This window comes from Hevea brasiliensis, chromosome 9 (genome assembly GCF_030052815.1).
Source record: "Hevea brasiliensis isolate MT/VB/25A 57/8 chromosome 9, ASM3005281v1, whole genome shotgun sequence".
In the NCBI taxonomy this organism is placed as follows: Eukaryota; Viridiplantae; Streptophyta; class Magnoliopsida; order Malpighiales; family Euphorbiaceae; genus Hevea; species Hevea brasiliensis.
Window position 1 is genome coordinate 98847994 of NC_079501.1, and position 19219 is coordinate 98867212.

Genomic DNA, 19219 nt, shown 5'->3' on the forward strand with positions numbered 1-19219 from the left:
TTAATAATCAAAATATAATTAATTACTTAATTGATTGTAAATAAATATTATAAAAATCTTGAATATATGAATAACATTTAATTTAAATATTATTCGCTATAAATTAATTATTGATATCGATTGTTAACGTTAGAGGTTTTTTTTAATATAAGTAATTATTTTATTGAAAATAAACCAGGAAAAGACCTGGATTTGATAAACTGCACTTCCATGGGATTGATTTGGTGCTCTTCTCCTACCATCAAAAGCAAAGCTAATTAATTAAGCAGGCATTTTAGGAAATCCAAAGAATGCATTGATGGAGAACCTTTAAAGAAAAGAGATGGATATTCTGTAACCAACTTTGAAAGAAGAGACCCAACTTACCTTTGGTAACACGTCGGACTGACTCACCATGGGACACCGTCACAATTCAGTCCCTACCCTGAAAGCTTCGGTATCTACACATTTCAACCAATTAAAAAAAAAAAAAAATTTCACCAACCAACAAGTTTTGAAGTCGAGCCAAAAAGAAGGCCAGCCCTGAAGAATTTAGTTTGACCTCTCTCCATTATTTTAGCTCTACTTTTTCCAGAATTGCCATGTATAATGTATTATTTGGATGGCCGGTTAGTAGAATCTAGATGATTGCTTAGCCTAATCGATAAGCAATCACACTCACTTCTTTTCATTTGACCTAATTAATATTCCAAAAAGCATGCAGTATCATTTCAGCAAATTAAGATCATTATGAGGACACATGTCTTCCCATTTATCATTCGTTTATATATATTAATATTAATCTTACTAAAGATTCATTGGAGCTTGAATTCCATCATAGCTGCCATTTTTATACATGGGAACAATTTTCTTGATTCTTCGTGATATGAAGTTATGAACCTGCGAGTAGCTTCCCATACAACCACATTTTTTTTGGGGTCAAATAATGGATAATTTAATTCATTTAAGATCATCAAGCATGTGTACAAGAGCAACTCTAGCTACTAATGTGTATAAAATTAACACAACAAAACAATTGGAAACAAAGAGAATACTCAGCTTACAGCGAGATGAATTGTTCGTAAGTTATCACACCAAATTAAAAACAGCAAGTTTGGGAAAAGGATAATACCAGATTAATGGAATGGATCCATTTTATGGGGAGAGGATTTCTCAAGTCATATAAGTGCTTTTGTCAATACTCAATTTTGATATGAAATTTTTCTTTCTCTAATAAGAGAAAACAAAACAACAAGCGACACTTTCAAACAACAAAAAAAAAAAGGAGTAAGTCCTCAAATCTGATTAATATTTTTAAAATTTAAATTTATTTTAAATTTAATTATTATTACTGAATAAATATCTAAATTTGTTTAATTTTATATATTTTATATAACACCCTAAAATTTTAAATTTATTATTTTGTGAGTAATATTAATATTTTTATTTTATTTAAATTTTAAGAAATTATTTGAAATTTTTAGAATTTTCGAAATCAGGTTTGATTTCCTGAAAATATAAAACTTTGATGATTTTTAAAAATTAATTTAAAGACCACGTGGCAAAACTAAAAATATATTTGGAGTTTACGAATTTTTCTGAGTTTTTTAGAATTTTTTCGGAATTTTTGGGCCTCGTTTTCGGTCCCAAGGTAAAGTAAAAAATTAAAAATTTTGTATCTTGAATCGGACCGACCAAATCGAACCGGATCGGATCGGACTGATCGAATCGAACCGGCCATCTTCTTCTTTTCTTCCCTTCCCCCGCGCGTCCTGTCCCTCCTCCTTTCTCTCCCGTTTTCTCTCTCCTCCCTCATCCCCAGGCTGCGCCGTCGCCTCCCCATCTCGCAGGCGCACCGCGCCGATGCCTCCCCATCGCCGGCCGGCCTTCCAAGCAGCAGGAAACGACGCGCGAAGCTCCCTCTGCCCGCTTGCGACGTTTCGGCTTCCCGACCGAAATCCGGCCGATCCGGCCACCAATTGAGTCGAGTCTTGAGTCAAACACCATCTACACCTCGAGAGATTTCCAAAGACACCAAGAACACCAAAATCCATCGAGCGGTTTGTCTAATTTTTGTCCGGGAAGTTTTAACCCATTTTGACTTTTGGGCTAGATTTCTCGCAAATCGTGAACCCCATGAAAAAACCGAGAGCACCAAAGCGCTCCACTCGTCGAGAGCTTTGCGGCAATATAAATTTCAAAATTTTTCGATACCGTTGTTTCGGTGGGTCTCAGGGAACTTCGCAGTATTTTTCCGAGCATTAAATGAGTTTAGAAAATTCCGTAAAAACTTTATACTAACCCCCGTGTTGTAGGCTTCGTGTAGGTACCTTCAATTCGCGAAAATTCAATAGTTATCCAGGTTTGTGAATTTTCGACTAGACAGATCGGCTACCGAAAAAGTCTTGGAATTGAATCGGAATTTTAGCTACCCCACCATTGTCAGACGCTCCGAGCGCATTCCGGAGATCAGAATCGGCATAGGTAAACCCGAACCTTGCTTTTTCGTAATTTTCTAGTGTTTAAATGGGATTAAAAATTCATAAAATATTCGTGGTAGCTCAAAAAATTATGATTCTTTTTTCATTAGCCTAGTAATATTTCTAATGACCGCGGGGAAAAGTTTTAGAATTTTTAGAGTTTATTTGGATAGTTTTTGCAAAAAGGGTCAATTATAAGGATTAAACTGTAATTTTACATATTGTGATTGATGACTGTTTAGATGGGCCCAGGAGGGGCTGTGTGATGTGATTGAGATGTGAATGTATGGTTGGTGGATATAGAAGTGTATTTTAAACCCATTTGCAGGTTGGGTAAGTCCTAGGTATAAGGGAGACTCTGCCAGATTTTTTGCATGACTTAGGACGTCTTTGGTCTTTTTTCTTAGTTTGTATTGAGTCAAATTTATTAAATGATTGTAATAAAATTGTCAGGTGAGCCGGGACAGCCTTCTTCCTCCGCCCAGCCGCCACAGTGACTGTTGTCAAGTCTGTGAGTAAAATATTAATTTTAATTGTAATTTCGATATTATTATATGTTCAAGCATGCTCATGCATCACTTATATATATATATATATATATATATATAGTTAAACCCTATGCACGTTTTATGTTGCATTCACAACTGTTAAAGTGCCATAGATGTTGTTGTGGTAATTTGGAGCAGTGTGCGTGCATTGGCGTGCGTATGGTATAGTGTTGGCTATGGACAGGACGGGTAGACACGGCTTGAGATCTTCGCTGGGACCCAGTCCTTCGGGGTAGACACGGCTTGAGTTCTTCGCTGGGACCCCGATTTGGTTTATTAAGTGGAAGTCTGAGCTGAGTTCTTCGCTGGCACAGGTTGGAATAAGAGAGCTGTATAGGGGATCAGCTCCCATATATGTAGTGTTTGACATTATCGGGTGTGTGAGTACTCTAAATTATCTTTTTGCTGTTATGATATAAAAATATTACTAATGTTGCATTTTCACTCTACAGGGTGCATTAGCTTTAGATAGTTATAGAGATTATGGTTAAAATTGATATTTTACTCTCTGAGTCGAACGCTCACTCCTGTTCATTATTTTCAGGCTACAGGAGGATTTTTGTTGTGATTAACCTGCTTTTCTCCTTAGCAGGTTGTTTATTAATGTTTGTGTAATTTTATTAACTCCTAGAATTTCCGCATGTGTTAGAAGTATTTATTTGATTTGGATCTGTAATATAATTATCATGTTGGACCTGTAAACGTATTATTATATGCATGTTTAATGGACTGGATGAGGGAGCTGAGCTCCCATTTATTTTTTATGACATTGAGTATGTGGAGGGTGAGCTGAGCTCCCCAATTGATTATATATTGTGTTTACAGGTCGGGTGAGTTAAAAACTCTTTGTTGAAAGGTCCATTTTATGGTCGGACTCTGTCCGGTTGAATTCTTAAAATTGGGCCCAATGGGCCTTAGAGTTGAGTTGAGGAATAGTTAGGCTTATTACGGGCCTCGGGGGCTTTAGGCTGACTCAGGTCCTAGTGCCAATCAGGCCCATAGGTTGGGTCGTGACATTTTAATTAATGATCTACATAATAATTATTTTTATTAATAATTTATATTTCAAATTTTAATAATTCTATAAAATATTTAAATTCTATTTTATATAAAATAAGATATATAAAATTTATAAATATTATTATAAAAAACATATATTTTATATTTAATTAAGTATTTATATAAATAGATTTAGCTAATGAATATCCAATATATAAAATTTGAATCTAACCTAAACCTGTCATGAATATATACTATCTAAACTTATCATATTAGATTTGATCAGATTGAGTATCTATAAAAACTCGATCTATTGCCATTTCTAATAGTAAGAGTTTAGGTGCAATCTTAACAAAAAGGAAAAGAAGGTCATAGCTCAGCCTTAACAGAGAGTTTATTAAATAATTTGATTCAATTATAAATTTTAAAAATTTGATTTAATTTTTAAAGAAAAATTCTGATAAAACCTAATCAAACCAAATTGTTAAACTTTGCGTTTGAGTTAGCTTAATATTACCTTCATTTCCAATTATGGAGTTAAATATGCAAGGATTTCACGTTCAAATTCTAACAAAATTAGTTAAATTTCTTAAAGTTAAAATTTTATCCGATTTTTATCCATTAAATTTTGAACTTCATTTTTCGTCTTACTTATAGTTATTATTGAAAATCCAACTTTACTGTATCAATGAACTTTTTTCAGAATTTATTTTAATAACCATAGTGATGAGATTTAATGTTAATAAAGATGGAGAGAATCCACTAAAATCATACAATTTGATCAAATTACTAAAGATTTTGATATATCATGGATATCAAAATGAATGAAAATTGGATGTACTTGATGGCAGTGGTAAGATTAGATCAGTAAAAAAATAGAGTGAAAGAATATGTTAAAAAAATTACAATAATTTTTAAAAATAAAAAAAAATTATAAATTTTGAAAATCTAGTTAATTATATCGAAATTTAAACGCGTAGATTAAATTGTAAAAAGTTTAACTTATTTTTATAGTTAGGCTAATTCTTTTTTTTTTATAATTGATTTTAATTGAAAAATAAACTCGGAGAGTTCATACGATTCAAATATTAGATTTTTGACATGCTGAAAATTTTTGTTCAATGTATGCGCATTAATAACACACAGCTAGCCAAGGAATCATTGGAGTTGGTCTACTTGTATTCTTTTTCTGATCCTGAGAACGCAGTTTCTTGGCCCCATAAACGATGCTGGGACTTTGGTGTAAATTTAATGATATCCCTACGTCCAAATGCTTAAATTATTCCTTTAATGTAAACTTTAAATTCAATTTAGATTTTATATTTTAATTTAGATTTTATCCCTACGTCCAAGGAATCTTTATACTCTGACTTTGGTTAAAGAAATAAAATAGTAATAATAATAAAAAGAAAGACCAAAATTATGCAACTAGAAAAGGTAGTTACATTGCATGCAGTTTCATGCATATGGAAAGACACAATGGTTCAAACATGGCCATACAAATATATATAATATATAAAGCCAAGTCATGATTCTCTCTTACGGTGTGTGCACTAGAAACCCAAATAGTCGAGTGTGTGTGCATTTGTGGATCTTTGTCAACCAAGAATCAAAACAAAGATAAAGAGACAAAAAGGTGCAAACAGATTGCATTCTTTTGGCTAGGATTTGGTCTTCCTTCGGTAACTCTCAACATTTGTGGAGCTAGTGTTTTCTGCATTCAAGGTATACAATTAAGACTGTGGAATAATCCCTATAAATCGTGCATTACATGTGATCACTCAGTGGACTAAGTGAAACAAACATGGATCCTAGAGTTTATGGAATGAACATGGTTTAGAAACCATATATTTTATGTTTTCCTCACACAGGATAAGGACATGAAGCACAATTTACTTAATTCATAACATATCATACATTGTGCTTGTAATCAAAAGATTACCTACTGTTCAACAGACTGATGATGCTCATTCAGATAAGTCTCCGCTAAGGCTGTGTGTAATGCTGCTCCAATTGGAAGAACATCTTCATCAAGAAAGAAATGAGGTGAGTGTGGGGAGTGAATTGAACCTAATTTTTCATTTCTAATTCCAATGCTGAGCATGATTCCAGGAATCTTTTCTTGATAGAACGCAAAGTCCTCGCCAGCCATCACCTTCTGACCCATTTTCACATTCCTAGGACCAAGAAGAAGACTACCAATCCTCTGAACATGCAAATTCAAGCTTTCATCATTTACAACAGCAGGATATGCTGGGTAGCCTTCATTTTCCATGTTAATGTATGCATTACATCTGTGCACAGCTGCCTGGCCTTCAATAACCTACAAACAGTTTCTATTGCATTAACTACTTCAACAAAAACCATTTGGCAGTAAAGCCACAGACTTAAGTTATTGTAATTTAAAATGTACAAAGATTATTTTTTGTTGGATAGATGCATAAATGTGCACAAAAACTTGTTTGACCATGAACCTGACCTAAAAAAGGGTCAAATATGTGATAATTTCAACTAAAACAATTCATATTCTTTATCAAAATGCAACTTCTGATTGAAGACGATGGAGCAGGCAAGTGGCAACCGGCATCCTCCCTTCCTCACAACTTTTCCCCTTATCCTCTCAAATACAATCTCTTCCAATGTATAAGCTAGATCAATCCCATGTTTCTTGAAACAATACCAAAACACTTCAGTGCTAACCTAAATTCTACCCTCTCTGAATACAATAATCTAACGAATGCAAGCATGTATAAGCTAGATCAATTCTCCCTCCCTCCCTCAACTTTTCCCCTCATCCTCTCAAATACAAGCATTTCCAATGCATAAGCTAGATCAATCCCATGTCTCTTGAAACAATACTCAACTCAACTTAATTAAGTCTTTATCGCTAAAATTTTGGGTCGGCTATATAGATTCTCTTTCTCCACTCTAAACGATTTTGAGTTAAATCCTCGGAAATGTGTAATACTTCTAGGTCATGTTGTACTACTCTCCTCCAAGTCAGTTTAGGTCTACCCCTTCTTTTATTTCTATCATCTAACTTAATGTGCTCTACTTGTCTAACTGGAGCCTCTGTATGTCTACATTTTTCATGACCAAACCATCTCAATTTCTCTTCTCTCAACTTATCCTCAATTGGCACCACTCCTACCTTTTCTTTAATACTCTCATTACGGACTTTATCTAGTCTAGTATGGCCACTCATCCACCTTAACATTCTCATCTCCGCAACTCTTATCTTAGACACATACGACTCCTTCAGTGCCCAACACTCACTACCATATAACATGGTCAGTCTTATGGCTATACGGTAAAATTTTTCTTTCAATTTATTGGGAATCTTGCGATCACATAAAACTCCCGTGACATTCTCATCTTCGCAACTCTTATCTTAGACACATACGACTCCTTCAGTGCCCAACACTCACTACCATATAACATGGTCAGTCTTATGGCTATACGGTAAAATTTTTCTTTCAATTTATTGGGAATCTTGCGATCACATAAAACTCTCGTGACACGTCTCCACTTCAACCATCCGGCTTTAATCCTATGACTGACATCCTCCTCACATCCCTCATCTACTTGAAGGACTGAGCCAAGATATTTAAATTGATTACTTTGGGACAGTAACACTCCATCCAAACTAACTCCCCTATCACCAGCTCGGCCTTCACTGAACTTGCAATGCATGTATTCTGTCTTCATTCTACTTAACTTAAAGCCCTTTGACTCTAAAGTACTTATCCAAAGCTCTAGCTTTCTATTGACTCCTCGTATCTCATCTATCAGAATTATATCATCCGCAAACATCATGTACCAAGGGATACTCTCTTGTATGTGTTTTGTCAATTCATCTAAAACTAATGTAAAAAGGCAAGGGCTTACAACTGAACCTTGGTGTAATCCAATTGAGATAGGAAAATCTTTTATGTCCTTTACTATTGTGTGCACAATAGTAGTTGTTGCTTCATACATATCTTTCAACACTTGTATGTACCTAATAGATACCCTTTTTTGTTCTAACACTCTCCATAAGACATCTCTTAGAACACTATCATAAGCCTTCTCCAAATCAATAAAAATTACGTGTAGATCTTTTTTCACATCTTTATATTTCTCCATCAAGCTTCTAATGAGAAAGATTGCTTTCATAGTTGAATGACCGGGAATGAAGCTAAATTGATTAGGAGAGATAGAAGTGTTATGACGTAATCGATGTTCCACAACTCTCTCCCACAACTTCATAGTATGGCTCATTAGTTTAATTCTCCTATAATTTGAACAACTCTGTATGTCTCCCTTATTTTTAAAAATAGGTACTAAAATACTCCTCCATTCATCAGGCATTTTCTTTGAGTTTAAAATCTTATTAAACAATTTAGTTAACCATGTCACTCCCATATCTCCTAAACTTTTCCACACTTCAATGGATATTCCATCGGATCCACAGGCTTTACCCACTTTCATTCTCTTAAGTGCTTCCTTTACTTCTAAAGATCTAATCCTTCTAGTATAATTAACATTCTTTTTTATTGCTCTGTAATCTATATTTACACTATTATCATTTTGACTATTATTAAAAAGATTATCAAAATAATTTCTCCATCTCTCTTTAATGTTCTTATCTTTCACCAACATTTTTCCTTCTTTATCCTTAATGCATCTAACTTGATTGAGAACTTGACATTTCTTTTCTCTTATCCTTGCTAATCTATAAATATATTTATTCCCTTCTTTAGTTCTAAGTTTCTCATATAACTTTTCAAAGGCCTGTGCTCTTCCTTGACTAACTGCCTTTTTTGCCTCTTTCTTTGCTATCTTATACTGTTCATATGCCTCATTATTATCACACTTGGGTAATTTCTTATACCATTCCATCTTTCTCTTCACTGCCTTTTGTACTTCCTTATTCCACCACCATCTCTCTTTTGAGGGTGGTCCATGTCCTCTAGACTCTCCAAGTACTTTTATAGCTACTTCTCTAATCTTTGATGCCATTTGTATCCACATATCATTGGCCTCCACATCCAGCTTCCATGCTTCGGACTCGAGAAACTCATTTTTGAACTTCACTTGCTTTAATCCTTTGAACTCCCACCACTTTGTTCGAGCTATACTATTTCTTCTAACCTTACTTGAATTGTTCATAAACTTGACATCCAAGACCACTAGCTAATGTTAACTTGTTAAAGCCTCTCCCGGAATGACCTTACAATCTTTGCATAGAGTTGCATAGAGCTTTATTTGTTTTCCTGGTTAAGAGGAAGTCAATTTGGCTTCTATGTTGCCCACTTTTGAAAGTTACTAAATGTAACTCTCTTTTTATAAAGTAGGTATTTGCTAATATTAGGTCGTATGCCATAGCAAAATCTAGGATGCTTTTTTCCTCCTCATTTCGGCTGTCAAAACCAAAACCTCCATGAGCATTCTCATAATCTCGTCTATCACTTCCTAAATGTCCATTCAAATCTCCACCGATGAAAAAATTCTCTTCATTCGGTATGTTTTGCATTAAATCATCAAAATCTTTCAAAAACCTTTGTTTACTCTCACTATCTAGTCCTATTTGTGGGGCATAAGCACTAACTACATTTATTGTTTCTCCTTCTAGTACTAGCTTTACTAGTATAATTCTATTTCCTACTCTTTTCACAGCTATTACAGCATTTTTCAATGTCCTGTCTATGATAATGCCCACTCCATTCTTGTTCCTCTCCTTTCCGGTAAACCACAGTTTGTACCATGAATTACCCACTTCCTTACTTTTCTTTCCTACCCATTTAGTCTCCAGAATGCAAGCAATATTCACCCTTCTTCTTTCCAAGGTATCCACAAGCTCCATTAATTTTCCTGTAAGTGATCCAACATTCCAAGTACCAAAAAAAAATACTTAACTGCTAACCTAAATTCTACCCCCACTGACTACAATAATCTAAAAAGTGCAAGCATGTAACTTAGAGTGCTCCTTATGGACAAAAATCAAATAGCTTCTGAAGTGGGGTGGCAATTTTGTTTATACATAGTTTCAGCACATGAGGAATTTTCCCAGAAGACCCACAGACAAAAACGAAGAATAGATTTCCTGGAATAATTGCTTTCACTAAATCCAAAGTGAAAAGTTCAGTAACTACTTTACCTGTTTCATTCTCCGCTGGAGTTGATGCAAGCCCTCAGTTGTTAGACTCCTCAAAGTACCCCCAAATTCAACATATGGTGGAATTACATTTAGGGCAGTTCCGCCTTTGACATAAGTAACAGACAGCACCTACAGCCAGAAATAAACTACCAGTATTAAGATGAAATAGATGTTCATGTTCCAACATAAACAGCTGGAAGATGTCAAAAGTAAGAAACATGAGCACGAGGATTTCCTCCATAACTTATCAAAGTGACAAATATAGTCTCTGATGAATTTAGGATTAACATTCTCAGTGACTCTGGTTACACATTTCTGAGGACTTAACCCAAAATCGTTTAGAGTGGAGAAAGCGAATCCATATAGCCGACCCCAAATTTTTTGGATAAAGGCTTAGTTGAGTTGAGTATTCTCAGTAACTCTTATGAGCCCAGAAAAGAAGAGGCTAGGAAAGTAAAATGCTTGAGGTTGTTAAAGGAAATAAATTAAAAGATCTTGTATAGGTTCTATCAAAATCATAAGCAACTCAGCAATGAAGATATTATCATCTCAGAGCAAGATAAAAGCTACGAGAATAGTTTGATAACTGAGGCATACTTCACTATGGAGGGGATCAACTTCTCTCGAGATGAGCTGTTGCAATGCCAGAATTGCAAATGATACAGCAAGTATTGGATCCACATTAGTATGGGGCTCTGCAGCATGGCCACCTTTGCCTTCAATTTTAGCTTCAAAGAATGACACAGCAGCTAAGACTGGCCCTGATAGGGATGATATGCTTCCCGTGGGTAATTCAGTACCTATGTGCATTGCAAATATTGCTTCAGAGTCACCCAGTGCACCTTCTTCTATCATATGAGATGCACCAGCACCTCCTTCCTCTGCTGGTTGGAAAAGAAGTCGCACAGTTCCCTTCAAAACCAAATAGAAGAAAGTATTCAATTTATCTATATCTAAGCTACAAAACTGAGCTAAACACAAACCTGAAGAGGCATATAACAGAATCATCAAACGAGAACATGGAGGGGAGAAAAAGCAGCAAGCAAAAGAAAATGAAGAAATGAAGAGCAATGGAAGAAAATGCTGCTTTGTTCCCTCAACTCAACTCAACTAAGCCTTTGTCTCAAAAATTTATTAATTAGGGTCGACTATATGGTTTCTCTTTCTCTACTCTAAACGATTTAGGGTCCTTGGAAACATGTAATGCTTCTAGGAATTAACAAAATTTTTTAGCTGTCACCTAGCGCATCCATCCTCCTTTGTTCCCTAATTTCAGATATAATGCACAAGGAGAAAGTATTCAGTTTATCTATATCTAAGCTACAAAACAGCGCAAAACATAAACCTGAAGGGACATATACCATCAAACAAAACAGGAAAGGGAAAAAAGAAAAAGAAAAGCAGCAAGCAAAAGAAAATGAAGCATAATGGAGGAAAATGATATGTGCTGCCTTGTTCCCCAATTTCAGATAAAATGCATAAGTCAATCTCTTGCTTGAAATGGCATTCACTCGATTACTGATTACACCCCTACTTTTGTTTATGCCCGCTTGTTCTAATGCCAGACAAAACTCAAAACATAATCATTTATTGTTTCAATCAGTTTAAGAAAACGAAACAGGACTCCGAAGGTATAAGCTCTCAACAAGAACATAACATCAAATTAAAGAGAACACGAGGTTAAGCTGACCTTAAGTTTGGGTTTACGCTCATTAAGCAACTTGGCAGCACCGAGGAGCATTGTAGTGTGGGAATCGTGCCCACATCCATGCATTTTACCATCAATTTTGCTCTTATGCTCCCACTCAACCAGCTCCTACATATAACTAAAGGAATATAGTAGAGAACAAAACAAAACAACATGAGAACGGAGAGGGAAAAAAGTGAAACCCGTATGTTAATTACTTGCAAGGGAAGAGCATCCATGTCGGCCCGGAGAGCAACGACTGGCCAAGAACCGAAACCAATTTGGGCGACGACGCCAGTTTTGGCAAGTGGGTATTCATAAGGGATGCCAAGCCTGTCAAGTTCCCTGCGAATAAGAGCACTGGTGTTGTGTTCTTCAAATCTGAGTTCTGGGTTTTCATGGATTTGTCTCCTGATGGATACTAACCAATGTTTATCTTGTTGGGCTGAGCTTAAAATCTGCTGCATGTAGCTACGATCATAAATGCCCTGAATTCCATTAAGGAAAATGAGCAAGAGAAGGGAAACACCCAAGATTATCAAATGATTGGCCATCTTGCTCTGCTGCTTCTTGCCCAGATTAAGTCAAACGAGTTCCAAGAAGTAATCCACAAAAAACGGTACCCCTGACTTAAAAAAGAAAGGCCGGTGAGAAGAGGGAAGTAATTGTTGAACGTGCTGAACAATGTTTTGATACATAATCTTCGCATCGAACAAAGAACACCGGGTGGTGGAGCAGTTGGCTAGCGCGTAGGTCTCATAGCTTTAAGAGTTGTCCTGAGGTCGAGCGTTCGAGTCTCTCTCACCCCATTTGTTGAGACATTATTATTTTTAACAAAAAGACAAAAATTTAAATTTATATATATCCAATTCCACAGACAAATTTTCATTATAGAAAATCTCTTTTTAACACTTATAGCTACAATAGGTAATATTGAATAGAACATCAAAATTTTCTTGAGATATATGAAGAAAATTTTTTTAATTTGTCTTTTTTATTTGATAGTACTTCAATTTTTTTATAATTATTTAAAAAAAATTAGATGAATTATTATTTTTTTATTATTAATTTTAAACTAGGATCATTAATAATTTTTTGATGAAATTTCTCATTATATATATATATATATATATATTACTGAGTCAATGGGTGAAATGACCAGCTCCTTTCCACCCAAATCCAACCTTGTTTATAACCATAATAAAAGTAAAACAATTAATAGTACAATTATCTAAGTTAAGGGATAAGTGACACTCCACAGCTTCATTTTTCAGATTCCTGTCAACTTTATCTTCTCAATGAATCTTGCATCTCCTTATTAACTCCATGTTTCAAACCTTTACAACGAGTGTTGGCTCGATGGATTCAAGACAATGGATCAGCATTTGTCTTGCAAACAGTCAAAGAAAATGTAGTTGGCATCTTGCATTGAGGTTCTGCACTTGCGGACATGCAAAATTCCCAGCAGAGAATAACTGGATGTCAAAAAACTACATTTGCCAATGAACTATTACTTTCTATCAATAATTATTTTCTAATTACGCACTCTTCACAATAAGACTTCATAGAAAATCAAGTTCAGCTTCCAAAACTGTGGATCTCAGCAGCTAAACAAACTACAACTACAGATGATGAGCAACTGAATTTGGAAATACATCGCACAAAGGCAATCCTTCATTAGCAATCTTCAGATATAAATCTGAAACAACCTTTGGCTGATATATTTACAGCAATCTATGGAATCACCAGTGGAATTACATTGAAAATTGCAGCTCAGTCAACAGCAGGAGATTATAATAACCAAAAGACAAATGTTTGAATTGTTGCAGAGGACCTTATGGGTATTTAGGAACTTTTTTTAAGTTCATTCTGCAATTATCTTTGACTTTGAGCTTGCTTAGAGATAAACCGAATCACCAATACACCAAGTTTCAAGCAAATGCAAAAAGAAGTTCATAAGCTTAGACGACTGGGATTGAGACTAAAGGCCTCACAACTCTAGATAAAAAACAACAATAAAAAACAGGCAAGTCGTCCACTAGTAATCTTTAAAAATCCAATTATTCAACTTGACTGAAACTCGCTACTTTTTAGGTCCAGTAGTTTTGTATGTCAGATCAGAAAATCCAGATTCTGAGCATTACTATGAAACTAAGCTCCCACAAGCAAGAAATGCACAAGCTCAACACAGTAAGTTGTTGGGGATAAACGGGAAGACTCAGTTAGAACATATATTTAACTAACAAATTTAGATATACAAGAATAGAAAACCTAGCAAATCTATTTCATACGCCCAATTGCTAATCACAACTTCCCCACCCCCAAAAAAAATAAAGATAAAAAGAAAAAAAAATGAGGGGGGAATGAAACTACATGAAGATACAAGGTCCCTAAGCAGTCTCAAAAATAAGGCAATGCCACTTGCTCACTAAGATCAGTAGCAAAATTACTATGAAAACTACTCCAAATATAGCAATAGACCAAATAGGAGGACCGGTGGAAGAAGCCTTCGAGAACATGGATTGAAGCTTTTTGAGCAATGAAGCATGGCTCCTCAGCCTTTTATTGGGTCCAACGTTAGGCATCAGCTCCTCAGAGATTTTATAGCTTTCAGAAGGGGAAAGTGTCTGCAGTTCATGTTCATCCTTGGTACTACAACCACCATCGCCGACAGCAGTATCCTTTTCCCTTGTTTTCAACTCCTGCACAATGCAATTCAATGATACTCAATATCTGCATTAGATAATACCATATCATTTACTCAACTCAGCATCACTTGCAAACTCTCACCTCTAGCACATCATGTTCCAATTTACATTCTTCTAGCTTTCCACCAAAATGAAGTGGCTGAACTTGTAATTTACATTGCAGACGTATTCTTCTTGATGCAAGACCCTGCATGGCAGTGCTCCCAGCATTTGGTAAATTTTGTGAATTCCGAGCCCTAATCCTGATTCCAGTTCCAACACTCTCACTGCTGCCAATTTGATTCATATGGCTCCTTATTTTTTTGAAACTAGTTAATTGATCTGCAGCAGAACTTGATGCAAAACTTTGGCTTCCATATAATTCATTATGCAATGAATGCTGTTCAACAATGTTATGATTAAAAATTAGAGATCTGCTATCTTCTGGGATTGTTTCCACATGTAAAGGTGGCTTTATGTCAATATCCTCCTCAGGCCACACAGGACCTTGCAACTCCTCTTCAAGCTGTTGCAGTGGAATATACAAGGTAAATCAATAGGTAACCAATTTTTTTCAGATATGCAGTATGCAGTAAACTCAAGTACAAAATGAGAGGCAAAATTTGGAACACCATAAAACATGCAGGAATTAGTTTGGTGAAATCTACTTACCAAAGTTCGGGTCACTAATCCAGTATAAGATTCAGGACACTCATCTAAGGCAATATTCTTAATGCTGTCAGACTCCTCACAACCATACTCAGATGGCTGCTGAAGGATGTCATTCAGGAAATTAGTTACATAGGCAGCATCTATTTCATTAGTGCCATTATGAGATTGCACCCCACTGGTACAGTTGCTCCAGTCATTAGCGATGGAGTAATACGGACAACCCACTTCTGCTTGTACTTGTGCATGCAGCGGAGAAAAAAGTTTGTCATCTAGAGGCTCAGGTGGTTGGACAAACCAATTCAAGTCTTCTTCCAGCTGTGTATCCTCCTGAAGATAAGAAGCATAAATAAATACAATGATTAGTAGGTCGTATTTCTCTTTACCTTAAAATGGTTTTAAGACATTAAAACTGAAACCCTCCTCACCTCAAGCGTGGCTGCATCTACTGTTTGATCTCCCGATTGACAGGCGTTAAAGCACTCATTAGAAGGCAGAATGTTGAAGGGTGATCCATTTACTGGAGATGCTTGTGGCAATGCTAGCTCGGATTCTGCAACTTCCGGAGAGGATTGCGCTGCAGTAGGAGAAGAAAGAGTAGCTTCTGGTTCTTCCGAATTCAAACCTTCAACGCTGTCATCTTGTTTCTTAAATAAACGACAAATGACAAATGGGCTCTGCAAAAAATTGAATCAACAGTGAGAATGTAGGAATTTCGATACTGCGTAGCCAATACCTTTCCAAATAAACAAGATATAAATGAGCTAATTAGACCATGAATTACTGGTAATTGTGCTTTTAGCAGAAAATGAGACCAACCCATCAATCAAATTATGTTTTAAAGGGAAGAAAAAATAAGATGATGAATTGAAAGTGACAAGAAGTGAAAGAATATGAAACCTGCCTGTCCAGGTTTAGTGCCATCAAGGTCTTCCTCTGTTGCACGATACTCATGGATGACCCAATGGGTTCTGGTACCACGAGGAGCTCGTCCAGTGTAGAAGACGAGAGTTTTCTTCATTCCAATCAAGTTGTTCCCAGACTTGATTTTGCGATCCTTTCCAGTTGCCTTCCAGTAGCCTTTCTCTGTAGCCCTGTTCAATCTGTGCCCATTCGGATACTTGCGGTCAAGCGGACAGAAAAAGAACCATTCTTGATCATTTGTCTTTATGATCGATAAATCTACCCAACCAAAAAAAAAAATCCAAAACCAAAACCAAAATCAAAATCAAAATCAATTCAATTAAAAGATAAGCGGAAACAAAAATGTAAAACCTAGTATATTTAAAGAGGGTAAAGTAGAGAACAAGAAAAAGTACCAGGCAAATCCCAGGGCTCCCATTTACAGACATCGAGTTCTCGAATGACTCTGACATCTTTATCATTTCCATTAATCTTCAATCTCAAGTAAAATTTCACCAATTCCTCATCCGTTGGCCTGAATCTGAACCCCAAAGGCAACGAACTAAGAGACAGCACTGCCATATCCACTCTACACCACTATAGAAACCCAGAAACCACTTCAAAAAGAGAATTCACAGAAGAAAGAAAAAGAGAAAGAGAGATTCTTGGAGAATTGCAATTTTAAGGTAGGAAGGCTTTCGGATGATGATGGCCCATAGAGCTTTTCTGACGATGAGAATGATGATACTCCACTAATAAACTAGCCTTCCTTCCGCTGGGCACTACGCTTTTTTTTTTTTTTTTAAATAAACAACGCGTTTTCCTCGTATATACCGTGTATCTATATCATTTGCCCTCGTGTTCACTTTTATTCCGATTATGCCATTCCTTTTGTTAAATCCTTTTTATGCCCCCGTCTCCAAACAAGAACCGCGAACAACTTCAAGGGTAGATGAGACAAAAACTTGAAACTTGACGATCAAGCTACCGAATCAAGTATCAACACGTAAGAGAATAGTGTCATCCTCTGGTGTAGGGCCTACACGTCCGACGTGGTGCAATTATAAATTGTGGAGTAAGTAAGAGGAAAAAAACAAGAAAATTCTTGGAACCTCACCGGGCAATTCCCCGCGCTTCTTTGTGTTCACACTAGAGCTGGTTCAGATTTTAATCAGATCAAGACTAGTTGGGTTAAATTAGAATCGGCTTTTATCAATAGTTCACGTGGTTGAATTGAAATCAGAAGGTCGATTTCAGTCCTCTTCCTCAAACTCTGAATCAAAGTTAACGGTTAGATAACGATTTTAGAAGTCACCACCCGAATCAAACTACTTTTAATCAAAACCAACACTGTCAAAATTAAAACCAAAATTGACATCGAACAAAACCGAAATCGATTCGAAAATGATTAGAAATTGAAATTTTTTACTGATTTACTCCCTTCTCAAAACTCAAATCTCCAAATTTGGGTAAGAATTGATCAGCTGGCTGACAAGTATAAAATTTCATTCCGCATTTCAAATGTTTAATATCAATGGACTATTATATTTCTTTTTATTTTGAAAAGAATATTTAAATCTGGAGAAGGTTCTTATTTTTTTTAAATATATATACATATTTTATAACGTGACAATTTCTGTTCTGCTGCAACATTGGCAATCTAGCATAAATTATGCGAATCTTCCAGTGATAATGTGCACAAATGATCAATTATTTAATTAAATACTATTAATTAGAAAGTTATTAAATAACTCGTGTGTTACATACTGAAAAATTACAGAAGCCAATGACAAGAGTAAAATATTCCAAAGCATGACCTGATATCGACTGCCATCGAATTGATAAATTTTGAAAATTTTTGTTACCTAAATTAATTATTTATGCATAATAAAAATTTATAATATATATTATAATTTTTTAAATATGAATAATCCTAGTAAATATATTTCCTCGAAATATGATTTGAGAGGCAGGAATCTGTCAAGAAAAGAATCGGTCAAATTAATTTTTGTTCAATTGTGTTGATTTGTGCCCATCTGTGAGTTCCTCTCTTTTTATTTTTTGATGAGATAAGATTCTACTCAACAATTTAAAACGTTGAAAACGACTTTATTATTATTATTATTTAATTTAAACAAAAATAATCAATTAAATTAATTTTAAATTTTAATTTAATTATTCTTTAAATAAAAACAGTATCTTCATCTTTGAAAATATCATTGAAATATCATCCTCACTAATTATTGAGAAGGAAACGTTGGAAATGGGAGAGAGATGGCTACCGACAAAGAAAACAAGGCTAATTTTATCAAGAGTAAATTTCATTATCAAAATGAGATTAAATCTGATAATATATCTTGTGAGTCACTCTTTAAAGAATTAGGTCTTGTAAAATGGTGTTAGTTCTAGTAATTAATATATATTACTGAGCGCTATGAGTTGCTGAGGTTAAATTATATGAGAAATAAGTCATTTAAGTAAAATTCACTCATAAAAATCAACTTATAAAAAAAAGGTGTCTAAGAACTCATTAACTTCTCACTAAGTTTATTCCTTAATGGGATCGTAACACTCTCTTCCTCCCCATTGCCAGTCTCTTGATCTCCACCCCAGACTCCCTTACATCGCCACTCTACTCAATTGATGATTGCTTTGTAGTCTTAGATTTGTGTTCTATTGGTTCTCCTTCACTGCCCATTATGAATATTTCACTTCTTTCTTTTGCGGTCTTGGATATATAGTGGAAGGAAACAGCTGCAGACCTCTCTCAACCACTATTTCTTAGGCCACCATTATATGCAACCCTCGTCAACCTTGTTTTTGTATCTCTCATTGTGTAAGCTGAGTATTGAATGGGATGTCAACAAACTAGGCACTCGCGGAAATCATATGACCCGGACTCATTAATATTGTCAATAATCGAATCAGTTTTAAACCTCCTTAGAAATTATCTTTAACTAATTTAACTCATTTCAAGTATAACTATTATTACTCGAAAAAGTAATTTAATTTTATATATTTTAATTAATAATTTACATAAAAATATTTTATTAATGATGTCACGACCCAACCTATGGGCCGGACCGGCACTAGGACCTGGGCCAGCCTAAAGCCCCCGAGGCCCGTAG

General features: G+C 35.3%; 2 protein-coding genes across 4 annotated transcripts; both read right to left on the reverse strand.

The window, feature by feature from the left end:
- LOC110656429 (IAA-amino acid hydrolase ILR1-like 3) lies at positions 1-12620 on the reverse strand. Of its 3 annotated transcripts, XR_009151452.1 has the most exons (7): positions 12051-12478; positions 11836-11961; positions 10743-11057; positions 10146-10274; positions 5949-6329; positions 367-440; positions 1-235 (listed from the first exon to the last, which is right to left on the reverse strand). XR_009151452.1 is itself a non-coding variant. In XM_021813167.2 (6 exons), the coding sequence occupies exons 1-5, from the start codon at positions 12384-12386 to the stop codon at positions 5949-5951; spliced, it is 1287 nt and encodes a 428-aa protein (XP_021668859.1). In that variant the 5' UTR covers positions 12387-12478; the 3' UTR covers positions 5628-5720. The 3 variants fall into 3 exon arrangements, 2 of the variants coding, with proteins under 2 accessions (XP_021668859.1, XP_021668858.1); XM_021813167.2 differs by lacking the exons at positions 1-235; positions 367-440 and adding an exon at positions 5628-5720; XM_021813166.2 differs by lacking the exons at positions 1-235; positions 367-440 and having other exon boundaries at positions 5628-6329; positions 12051-12620.
- A 1417-nt stretch (positions 12621-14037) lies between these two features.
- On the reverse strand, positions 14038-16880 carry LOC110656428 (NAC domain-containing protein 91). The gene is made up of 6 exons (XM_058154100.1): positions 16508-16880; positions 16093-16370; positions 15617-15865; positions 15192-15518; positions 14623-15045; positions 14038-14534 (listed from the first exon to the last, which is right to left on the reverse strand). The coding sequence occupies exons 1-6, from the start codon at positions 16671-16673 to the stop codon at positions 14223-14225; spliced, it is 1755 nt and encodes a 584-aa protein (XP_058010083.1). The 5' UTR covers positions 16674-16880; the 3' UTR covers positions 14038-14222.
- Positions 16881-19219: the final 2339 nt, after the last annotated feature.